At 34.3% G+C, this 12,754-nt stretch overlaps 1 protein-coding gene across 2 annotated transcripts in view; it reads right to left on the bottom strand.

Moving 5' to 3' along the window:
* SHOC1 (shortage in chiasmata 1) overlaps window positions 1–12,754 on the bottom strand; it is a 77,706-nt gene that overhangs the window by 28,919 nt on the left and 36,033 nt on the right. Inside the window, exons 12-16 of one of the 2 annotated variants that reach the window (XM_087869479.1) lie at window positions 9,628–10,044; window positions 7,826–7,942; window positions 6,678–6,854; window positions 3,558–3,662; window positions 687–865 (exon numbers count right to left, since the gene is read on the bottom strand). In XM_087869479.1, coding sequence (XP_087725605.1) covers window positions 687–865; window positions 3,558–3,662; window positions 6,678–6,854; window positions 7,826–7,942; window positions 9,628–10,044 — 995 coding nt within the window. Of the gene's footprint in view, window positions 1–686; window positions 866–3,557; window positions 3,663–6,677; window positions 6,855–7,825; window positions 7,952–9,627; window positions 10,045–12,754 lie in introns of both variants that reach the window. The other variant, XM_087869480.1, reaches the window with a different exon arrangement.

Genomic DNA, 12,754 nt, shown 5'->3' with positions numbered 1-12,754 from the left:
TTTTTTTGGTGGTAGTGGAGGAGGACAACAAATAAATTTCAATTTTTAAATTTCTTACATTTTACTTTATTTTAATGACAAGCAAGTTATCTAAGTAACCACAGAGCTGGAGATAAAGACACAGGGGAGACAAAGAAAAAAAGAAGAAAAAGGCCAAATTTGTATACAGATTTAGCATAAAGCATTTGAAATGTTTTTCAGCTTGAAAACATTTAAGAAAGTGTTTACTCTTAAGTCTTTATCTATATAACCTTCATGTGCTTGAGGTAGGGTGGGCAAAAATTTCCAATATAATCCAAAGCATAAGCTAAATGCTTTTTTTATAGAATCATATAAGATGAGATTCTGGCTCAATATCTAAAAATAATTATTGTAGTTCTATTATTTGATATATGTTCATGAACTTAGATGTACCAGACAACAGTTTTGAGATCTGGAGAGCCAATCCATAGAAAACTGCGTGTAAAAAAAGTAAAGTATTTTTAAATTCAAGATACATGAACAATGATGCAAATCATCCTTTCTCTGGGTCTGATTCTGTTTTGTTAGCTTACTTAAGGAGAAAACTATCAAAGGACCAAATAATCTAGACTATTTCATAATTTCAGAGTTAAATGCAAAAATTTATCTTACATCCAATTCTTATTTAAGCTGATTACTGTTATCTGCTTTAATCCAGCACTTACCTTAATCTGTTGCTCACTTTGCATCCAATTTAGTATCTGACTTTGCAGTTCTTGTATCTTGTAATTGGTTTCAGGCTTTTTCCCCCTAATAAACTGTACAATCTCCAGCTGTCTCCAAATGTCATCCAAATAGAAGCCTAAAATGCTTTTGTAGATATCTTTTGCATTTGACAAATATCCTGTTAAAAACAAAAGTAGGGGGGGAGGGCACATCCTTTTGTTCCATGAGTCATAGTAGAGTTAAAATTTTCTTTAATCCTTTTCTGATTTTGATGAAAGATACTGACTAATGAAAACCTTAAACCTGAGTGAAGCTGAAAAATATGTACCAAATGTCTCCTTTTAAGCTACATAATGACATATGCTATATATCCTCTGAATATATCCCATCTTTTCCTGCCTTTTGGCTTGGTCTACACTTACATGCAAGTCCTATGGAAATGTCACTTCATTGGAATTTCCTTGGTCTATAGAGCTTTTGTAATTGATTTCTTATTTGCTTATATGACAACCTCATTAGTTTATAAACTCTTGGGATATAATCCATGATATGCATAATTCACTTATATAGCTGCTAAAACAGCAGAGCCTAAATTCAGACTCACTAAAGCAGTTTCTAAACACAGAATCCTGACACCAATCCCTGAAAGTTCATATTTCCCAGGGTTTTCTGCCTAAAAGCTCTTCCTGATTCTCTAGATCTAACCTGAAAGAGAAGCCTAATCCAGTAGCATTCCCGTTTCAATGGCTCTCTGTCATCTACAGAATAAGGTCTGCACCCTTTTGTGCAGCTTAAAAGGCTATTCATGATTTGTCTCTTTGTTATGTCTTCAGGCTTAGTTCTTATTCCTTTCTACCTTATACTCTTGGATTTAGCTACATGGAACTATATGCAGCACACCCACTGGGTCATTCTTCTGGACTCAATTCTGCCTATAATACCCTTTACATACTTTTTACTTGGCAAACTCCTACTTGTTTTTAAACAAATATTCAGCTTTAAGGGTAACAGTCTCCATCCTTTGTGCCATTGGTACATGTTGCTGCTATAATACCCATCACACAATACTGAATTTATTTCTGGGTTAAAGCCCAGAAGTGAAACTCTATACCTTTAGTCTTGAAACTCATTAACCTGCTAACTTGGGAGAGGTAGCAAACTAGAAGCTGGGAGAAAAATACAGAATTCTGGAAGGAGGCAGGGCAGACAGCCAGACCCCCATGGACATTTCTTTCTCTCCCACTATGCAGAGAAGAAGAAAAGAGGACAATCTAACTCACTCTTTGATTTTGAGAGGTTTAGAGGAGTGAGAAATCTCTCCACTAAAAATGTCCAAGGTGGCTAGGTTATTCCTTATGGCTTGGTATATAGGGCTTATTAAGAAGTTCATTTTCCAACAAGGATTTTACTTTCATAGTATTCCTCAAGGTGGCCAAACAGCAATGACCAAGTTTGATTTGGTGAAAGTATTTCTTTGAGGAGCAAAAATAATTCAGCCCAAGTACATAGTTCTTAATGGTCTCACCTAATCTAGGGTAGATTGTAAGAGTACTTAAAAGTGCATATACCTCAAGCAATCCTCCGTAAATATTATTTCTCTAATTCTAACTCTCTAATACCAATAAGTACTGAGCAGCAGTGAATCACAACTGCACTCTCTTTACAGCACTAGGAGCTCAGATATTCTAGATTCTGACATTTGACTTACATTACACTTTAACAATCAGCCTCGCTTTAGATAGAACTGAGGATCTTTTATGGAAGCCTGAAAAGTACAATGAAGACATGTGACTAAATAGAAGGGCGTGTAATATTACACCCTTATACCAATTTCAGGTACTGTAAACTAGGGCGAGAGCCCTCAATCCATACTTGTCTGAGGATGGAGGTAAAACAACCCAATCCAGTATCAACACCCAAGTAGTTTAATTGGAGTGGAAAGGAAAAGCACCATGTCGGGCTTTCTAAAGGTAGCTGTAATTTAGTTATAATAGTTGGCCAGATAATACTAATATAATACTTGGCCAAATATTATAACTCCCAGTGCTGTAGAGGGAGTACAGTTGTAATTCACTGCTTTTCAGTACTTATCAAAACCTTGGATTAGAGAAATACTTGTCTGGGTCACAGTTATAAAACAAAACCTCTGGGTCACAGATCAGACTAAAATTATTTTCACTTTATATTTTAAATAGGTTCTAGAAATTCTAAATTATAAAATAATTCTATAAGCATACCATTATTAAGCAAGTCTAAATAATCCTGCAATAAGGAGCCTAAAGCAGTAATGTATTGAGACAGATATTTAAATGATTTTGATAGGTTACAAAAATTTTTAAAATCTTTAAATTTTCCAATGTATTCAAAATAGCTTGATTTTTATTCCTCCAGTAATTCATATCCTAATTTATAGGCAAAACTAAAAAAGAAATAGCAAAATATCTTGCTACTAATAATTTGGTTATATTAGTTATATATATTCACCTAGCAAAGATTCAAAGCCACAAACATTCAAAGAAGACCTAAAATGTACATGGCAAAATATCACCTTACATTAAAAAGTAGTGCATGACAATGATTATAGCATCAAATTTGTTTAGGCCATTATAACTCGGGCCTAGATTAGAGAATTCTAAACCTATTTTTCTAAGTGATGGTATTTGTTACAAATGATTTCTTTTAAAGAATACAGGCAGAATAAAAAATATATTCTATTGCAATTATGTCAAAATGTATATAATGTATAGTGTGGAAGTAAAAGAGGCTACATAATTTCTTATAAGGTAGATCTTTTTCAGAAAAGTAAAAGTTATTTCAGATGAAATATTTCAATAGGAAGAAAAAGGGAAATAAAAATTTCTCCCACTAACCCAATGCTGTGTCCAAGCTACATGTTAAAAGGACATCTCTAATTGTTACCAGAAGATGTAAGACAGCAGCATGCTTGAACGTCATTTCTTTTTCATTATTTGTACCTAAGCAAGCAGAAACATATTTAAAAACATAAGATATACATCATAATTATAGAATATGTATCAGAATGCTTAACAATAATAGTTAACACTCATTATCAGGTGCTTACTATTGCCGGGCTGTATGTATGCTGGTTATTTCACTGAATCTATAATGATAACCCTGTCAGACAAGTTTATTATGAGGCTCATTTTTTGGATGAGGAAATAGTCTGAACAAGGTTCAGTAACTGTCCAAGGTCAATATGTGAACAAACGATGGAGCTGGCATTCAAACCCAGACGGCTAACCTTAGTGCTCATACTCTTGTTGCTTTCCCACTTTGGGTAAGAAAAAAGATCAGTGATTCCCAGTTATAAAACAAGAAGAAAATTAAACTCATAACTTGCCGGCTGGTGAAGATAAAGATGGGTGATCATAACATAAAGCAATACCTTGAAATGGAGGTAGAGACACCTGGGAATAATTGTCCAAATATGACTCAAACAAGAGATACATTCACAGGGACAGGCCAATTATCTACTTAATGTGTTCCATATAGTTCTAGAGCTTTTTGAAGATAATAGATTGGATTTTACTGTGTGCAAAAGTGAAACCAAGAAGATAGGAATTTAGGCCCATTGCCCTGATTCAACCAGAAAAGCTCTACTTTTCTCTGTTTTATATAGTGGTATCCCATGAAATATTTATTTGTACAAAAAGTTCTGCTAAAAATTTTGAAAACTGCTCATCTAATCAATCAATAAAGATCAAGGCAAATATGAAGTAGTTACTGGGAACAAAGAGGCAACAGGAGAACCATTTATGGGTAGTATATCCAGCTCCCATAAGGACTTGCAGAAACAACTCAGTCATGACTTGGAAGGGATAAGAACAGGGCAAAGAAGCCAGATTTGGTATTATTTTTCTTCTTTCTTTAGGAGAACATTTCTTGAACATCTCTTATAGTGCAGGTCTGCAGCTGATGAATTCTTTCAGCTTTTGTATGTATGAAAACATCTTTATTTCACCTTTGCTTTCATAATATATTTTTGCCTAGTATAGAAAACTAGGATTTTTTCTTTCAGTAATTCATTTTATTTTTTAAAGATTTATTTATTTGAGAGAGAGAAAGAGAGAGAGAGAGAGAAAGTGGGGGAGGGGCAGAGGGAGAGAGGGAACCTCAAGCAGACTCCCAGCTAAATGCAGAGCCAGATGCAGGGCTCAATCCCAGGACCCTGAGATCATGACCTGAGCTAAAATCAAGACTCGGTTACTCAACCGGCTAAGCCACCCAGGCACCCCTTCTTTCGGTATTTTAAAGATTTTACTCCACTGTCTTTTCACTTGTATTACTTCTGACAAGAAATTGCGTCATCCTTATCTTTGCTTTCCTTATGCAACGTGTCTTTCCCCCCTCTGGCTGCTCCTACAATTTTCTCTTTACTACCAGTTTTGAGCAATTTGACTATGGTATGACTTGATGTAGTTTCATTATGCTTCTCATGCTTGGGGTTCACTAAGTTTCTTGGATCTGTGGGTTTGTAGTTCTTAACTAAGTTTGGAAACCTTTCCGTCACTATTTCTTCAAATATTTCCTTTCAGTCACTATTTCTTCAAATATTTTAATTTTTTTTTCACTTGTATTACTTCTGACAAGAAATTGCGTCATCCTTATCTTTGCTTTCCGTATGCAACGTGTCTTTCGAACCCCCTCTGCCTCTCCTTTGAGAACTTCACTTACTATTATGTCAGGCTATTTGAAGTTGTTTCACAGCACACTGATGCTCTTTTCTTTCTTCCTCTTCTTCTTCTTTTTTTTTTTTTTCAGATTATTTTATCTACCCGTGTTTTATTTTGGAATAGTTTCTATTGCTATGGCTTCAAGTCTACTAATCTTTTCTTCTGCAATATTTACTCTGCCATTAAGCCAGTGCATTTTTCATCTCATACATCATATTTTCATTTCTGTCTTTTTTATGTCTCTAACTTACTGAACATATGGAACAGAGTTATAAGAAGTTTCAGTGCCTTTCTCTAATATTGCTAACATCTTTGTTAGTTCTGAGTTTGCTTTGATGGATTATTCTTATTATGAGTTATGTTTTCCTATCCCTTGTCATGCCTGATAATCTTTGACTGGATGCCAGACATTATGAATTTTACCATGTTAGGTGTCCCACAAATTATGAGTTTTTCTAATCTAGCTGATCAGAGCAGGCATTACTCCCTGCCCTGTGTGAGTGCAGAGTACTACTCCCTCTAATCCTTTCAGATGGTTTGCTTCCCCAACCTCAGGTGGTTTCCTCACATACACTCTGATCAGTACTCTGCTCAATACTCTGTGTGAAGCTCTCTCTCTCATATTCTATCCTTTGAACTCTAGCTGCCTTGGTCTCCCTGGACTCTGAGTTCTGTTTCCTCAACACAGATCATCCACTGGGCTCTGCCCCTACTACCGCTTCCTGTGCTATGGCCTGGCGACTCTTTCAAGGCAGTAAGCTAGGGCAATGGTAGGGCTCACCTTACTTGTTTCCCATCTCTCGAGAATCACTGTGTTTCACTGCCTGAAGCCTAGGATCTTAACTGGTTTCATGTATTTTGTCTTTATCTTTTCTTTTTTTTTTCCCTGAAAGTAGGGTAAATCCTTCTGGCCCTCTTACTCCATCTTGGCCAGAAGAAAAGTCCAGGAATGACTTTAGTTAATCTATTTTTTGACCTTCCCCCTAATTTGGGAGGGAACTAGGTGGTTCAGATGTTAACAATAATAGGGTTAATTTGGTTTTTGCAATAGGATCTGTCAAGTAATATATGCCAATTAGGAGCATTATTGAGAAGCAATGCCGATGATTTTGTTACCTTTTTCTCCTTACTTAGCTGACCCTCCAGTATTAGTTTATGGGTGTCATATTCTGAATTAAAGTTATGCCTTCATCCATGACTAATTTCTATACCTTCTATATTCAATTTTTACTCATTTGATACAACAACCCATACATTTTTATCCTTTTAAATAATATGACTTTTATTTGTACTCACCTTGCTGAATAGCATCACTTATTACTTTTTCTTGTTCCTTTAAGAGGAACCTTGTTTGGTCAAAAATGACAGTGGCAAATGTCCAATTAGCTGTAGGTAGAGTACAGAGGCATACGAGTTTTTTTAAGATAGGAGTAGCTGCTGCTTCTAGGAGACAGAATGCTTGGCACTGGCTGTCTGTGAAAATAAAAGCATTAAAGATAGTGTTTTTTAAGGATGGCATACTCTTTTTGATAAACCAATTAAACATGTCACTTCATGGAAGACTGAACTACATCCAAATTATTTTCTGAGTTAAAAATCATGAGATTATATAGAGGTTCATTTTAGGATATTTATTCTAAATAAACTAATAACGACAAAACAAAACAAAAACCGTCTGTAGAATTTGTATAATTTTATGGTTATCCTGCTTGTTAGAAAATACTTATTCAGTAACTAACTTGGCATGGAAGTGTGAAGAGCCATATAAAGAGATCACATATTTTTTTTTCTTTTCCCTCCACAATTAGCTTACAACCTTAAGCTGAACAAATTTACCACAATGACAAATTGTTTCTAGTTTTCACCAGAATATCAATACTTTAAGATTTGCATTATCAGCTAAAGGTCATAAATAAAACTAAACCAAAAAAATGAAAAGATATTAAAAACTAGTGTCATATTTCCTTATTGATTTTAATAATGAGCATGATGTTCTTAAGCAGGCTATTCTTTAGGAGTCAAAGAATATTCTTCTTCACAGCAGAAGCAAAAATTTTAATCAGTATAGGAAACAATAATAGCTTTTTTAACATCACCCTGAGGGTGGGTAAGAGAACAGAGGGAGTAAGCCACAGCAGTTCATTTTTTCTGACTGGGCAGAAGAGTCTGAGTAGCTGCAGTTTCCTGTCTGATGAATTTAGGGAAGCAGCAGTTTAAATGAAGGAAGAAGTAACAGCGAGTGGACTGGATTAGGGCAATGGAAAGGGGCAGAGGCAGTGAATGGGGTGTTCAGGTGTGGGAATATCTTAAAAGTAGGAATGGAACGAAGAAACATCTGAAACAAGGGAAGAAAATTACATGGAAAAGCAGGTATGTCCTAGATACTCAGGAAAGGGCTTTCAAATTTACTTAATTTGAATGTATTTTTAAAGCATACAGCATACCTGACGCTTGAATTTTAATGACATTATCCACTCCCTTATCCTGATTTATTTTCTCTATGGCTTTATTAGTACAAACAGGAGGACTTTCTTCCTGAAGATTCAAACAATGTTCTTCATCTTGAAATTCTAATAAAAAATATTAATTTGCATTATTCAGGGAAACTTAATGTTGCTTTACTTAAAATGTTTTCATGTAATATGATCACAATTGTTAAAGTTCTTTCTTGAAACACGTCAGTATTAAATTGAACAACTATTCAGGTCAATGGATGTTGCACAGTGCTGAATGGCAATAACGGGAAGAATCTTGGCATCGAATCACTGTTTCAGTCTAGGTTCTGACACTAGCTTCAGTGTCTTCATATGTAAAATATAGATAAACATACCTATTTTGAATATTGTTATAAGGATTAAACACTAAGTATAGTTCCTGATACCTAAAAGGCCCAAACGGCTCAATTTCATTTCTCTGTGACTTTCCACATATCCCTCCTCCTGCTACTAATTCTTTCCTATGCCCCAAGCCCTCCCTGGCTCCATCCTTTCTTAATTGGGTCAGTTCTTACCACTCACCCTTCTGTTCTCAGGCATTTTCTATAAGCCTAGTCTACCATGTTGTAAGCTTCTCAAGGTCAGCAATGGTATCATTTTTATCTCTAATATGTATTTTAGTCCCTGCATACAACATTCAACAAATGTCAGTTTCTTCCTTCTTCCGTAAGTATTGTAGAGGATTACAAATACATATATAACTAATTTATTTATAGTTACTTATATTAACTAGATAGCAATGTTATCTATTAATAATATGATTACAGGGTAATTTTAGAAACACAACACCATCTTAAAACATTTTAATATATGAGTTTTAAATACATGGTGAAAAATAATGGAGTAAAATATCCTAAACTAGATTATGTTATTAATTTCAAGTATACTTTTAATTAACTATAAATAATTGGAATAGCTAGGATTAAATACTAATTACTAGAGTTTTTGAGGGGGCCTAGTAAGTTGTAACATTCTTTCTTGCCCCTGAATTAACTATAAAATAAGGCAAGAAGTAAAATATATACCAAAATATTACCTCTGTTACTAATAAAGGCTAAGCTTGAGAAGGAGCTTAGTTTGAGATCAAATGGGCTTACTAACTAAATAGCAGCATTGTATGTTAATAACATATGAGACTGTAAGACCTAACTATGCCGTAACTCTCACACATAACTATTTTTGTACTTAATCCTTCTGGGTAACGTATGTCAAACATATTCTAGAATACCTATTGTTTCTTTACCAGAAATGAAATGATATGACACGTACTACCTTTGATGGTTATAAGTAGTGAACGTAAAACAGTTACAACTCACACAGAAACTCTTCGGTAAATTTAAGAAGAGTAATAAGTAATCAAATGGGCAAAGTGTTCTTAAGTACACATTAAAATGTAATACTGAGAACTGTCAGCTAAAAGAGAAAAAAGAATGGCAGAATGATCAATAAAAGTTAGAAATACTGACTCTGTCGCCAAGTTGCAGTAAGCAAGTTTTACAAATAGTGGCTTTTCTTACAAGTTCAAATGTACTTTTAAATTTTTTGGAAAATACATATCTACGTCTTTATCTAAACAGCCACATCTATCTCCATACTCAATAAGTATCATGCATGAACAACGTTTTCTTTGACTTTGAAAAAGAATATATTCTATTCAAAAGAGCTTTAAATTTTCTTACCTTCTGTAATAAATTATACATTTAGTCCCTAAAGCTATCATATCTGTGCCAAAATATTGCTAAATTACCCACCATCATTTTCTTTACTTCCTGTGACTTCAGTCTTTGAGGTGCAAGTCTTATATTTATTTCGCAGCATAATAAAGTCACTCAAAAGATCCAAATCATTCTCCCATTTTTTACCATGTTTAAAAGATGGTTTTTCAATTTTTGGAGAGGAAGATGATTCAATAGATGGTACTGCACAGTCAAGTTCCAAGTAATCTTCATTTTCTTTATTTTGGCTTATTCTATAAACTAGTTCTAGATCATTCTTTGGTTTTTCTTCTTTTGTTGGTTGTTTAACAGATGAATTGTCATCAGAAAAACACAGGTCTGGTATTTCTTCTGCTGGAGATGAAATCTTTTGTGGAAGTAATAAATGATCATTTGTAGACTTCTCATTAGTAAGTACAATAGGTGAGGAACAACTTTTATGTTCTAGCCATGCTGAAAACAGAAAATAAAAATATCCAAATGACTGCCATGCATAAATGAGTGTTCTACTAGTGTATTAGAGTAACTTTTATTTGTAAGTTCTTATTAATATAGTTTGATCCTTAGAAGTACTTTATTGCTTTGAAAATCAGTTTTGGCCTGAATAAAATAAATTTTTAAAAAGGGCAAAAATTCAGCACCTGTTTTTCTTAATCCTGAGGCTAGGTTACCAAGCAAAGAAAGAATTCCAGAAAAGCCTTATTGCCAATAGGCTTGTAATTAACTCTAAAGATCAAAACCTTAGGTACCAAGCAATCCACAGACCAGAAGAATATATTTGCAATACATATACTTGAAAAAGGACTGTATCCAATATACAAAAAGAACTCTTTTGGCTTCATATTTAAAAAGAAAGCTAACTTAAAATTTGACAAAATATTTGAACAATACTTCACATAAGATATGTACATACTGCAACATGGATGAATCTTGAAAACATTCTAAATGAAAGAAGCCAATCACAAAAGACCACATATTGTATGATTCCATTTATAAGAAAAATCTATAGAGACAGAAAATAGATTAGTGGTTCCATAGCTGGGGAAAACGGGAAGTGACTCCTAATGGGTACAGTATTTCTTTTGGGGGATGAGAAATATGTTCTAAAATTTTTTGTGGTGATGATTACAACTCTGTGAATATACTAAAACCATTGAATGGTATACTTTAAATGGATAAATTGTATGGTATGTAAATTATATTTCAATAAAGCTATTATATATATATATATATATATATATATATATATGGTTTATTTATTTTAGAGAGGGAGTGTGTGTGCAAGTAGGGGGAGGGGCAGAGGGAGAGAATATTCAAGCAGACTCCCTGCTCAGCATGCAGCCTGGTCCCTGGGGCTCTGTCTCATGACCCATGAGATCATGACCTGAGTCGAAACCAAGAGTCAGACACTTAACCAACTGAGTCACCCAGGCGACCCATAATATATTTTTTAAGGGAAGATATACAAATGGCCAACAACCAGGTAAAATGATGTTCATCATCATTAGTCATCAAGAAAATACAAATTAAAACTGCAATGAGATACCACAACACACCCATTAGAATGGCTAAAATTAAAGACTGTCAATACCAACTGTTGACAAGGATATAGAGTAACTGGAACTCTTACACATTGCTAATGTGAATGCACAATGGTACAACCACTTTGGAAAACAATTCAGTAGTTTTTTTTTAAAGATTTTATTTATTTATTTGAGAGAAAGAGACAGAGACAGAGATAGGTGAGAGAGACAGTGAGAGACAGCATGAGCTCTCGGAGTTCACTCCCAGAGAGAGAGAAGCAGGCTCCCCACTGAGCAGGGAGCCTGATGCAGGGCTTGATCCCAGGACCCTGGGATCATGACCTGAGCTGAAGGCAGACAGTTAACTGACTGAGCCACCCAGGTACCCCTTTAGTAGTTTCTCATGAAGTTAAATATATACCTACCATAAGACTCAGTAATTATATTCATAGACATTCACTCAAGAGAAATGATAACATATGCCCACAAAAAGACTTTTATACGAATATTATAGAAAATTTTTTCCTAATAGTAAAAATCTGGGAAATAAATCCAGGAGAGTTGATAAGCAAACTGGGGTACACCGATATGAAAAATTCCTCAGTAATAAGAAATGAACTAGTCATACACATAACATCATAAATGAATCTCAAAAGTGTTATGCTGAGTGGAAGAAGTCAGACACAAAAGAGTTACTATATGATTCCATAAACGAAATTCTAGAACAAGGCAAACTAATACATAGTGACAGAAAGTAGACCAGTGGATCTGACCTGGCATCAGAGGTAAAGGTTAGAAGAAGAGAGGAATGGTAATGACTACAGAATGCAAAGGGGCACAGGGAACTTTTTTGGTGATAGAAATATTCTATATCCTTGGATAAAGAAGATAAGGTATATGTATATATATGTATATATGTGTATGTATATATGTATATGTATATATGCATACAGAACGGAATATTACGCAGCCATCAAAAATGAAATCTTGCCATTTGCAATGACATGGCTGGAACTAGAGGGTATTATGCAAAGCAAAATAAGTCAATCAGAGAAAGAAAATTATCATATGATCTCACTGATATGTGGAATTTAAGAAACAAAACAGAGGATCATAGGGGAAGAGAGTTAAAAATAAAACAAGACAAAACCAGAGAGGAAGACAATCCATAAGAGACTCTTAATCATAAGAAACAAACTGAGGGTTGCTGCAGGGGAGAGGGGTGGAAGGATGGAGTAACTGGGTGATGGACATTAAGGAGGGCATGTGATGTAATGAGCACTGGGTATAATATAAGACTGATAAATCACAGGCCTGTACCTCTGAAACCAATAATACATTATATGTTAATTAATTGAATTTAAATAAAAACACATAAAAAATATTCCATATCCTAATTGTGGGGGTTGTTTCATTGGTATGCACATTTGTTACAATGCATAAAACTGTACAGTTAGAATGGGTACATTTTATTTATGTAAATTATGCCTTATAATGTTTGAGAAAAACTTAAATGTCTAGGAGCCAGATAAATAAGGTATGTAAATGAATGAAGTATATGGCCAGTGCTTAAATCATAATCTTTAGGAATATAAATTTTGAGTTTTTTCTTCCAAACGTAGTCTGTAATTTTTTTGTTT

This window comes from Ursus americanus, chromosome 18 (genome assembly GCF_024610735.1).
Source record: "Ursus americanus isolate L20-20 chromosome 18, mUrsAme1.1.p, whole genome shotgun sequence".
NCBI classification, from domain to species: Eukaryota; Metazoa; Chordata; class Mammalia; order Carnivora; family Ursidae; genus Ursus; species Ursus americanus.
The sequence above is the reverse complement of the archived record's forward strand: the minus strand, read 5'-3'. Positions and strand labels throughout refer to the sequence as shown.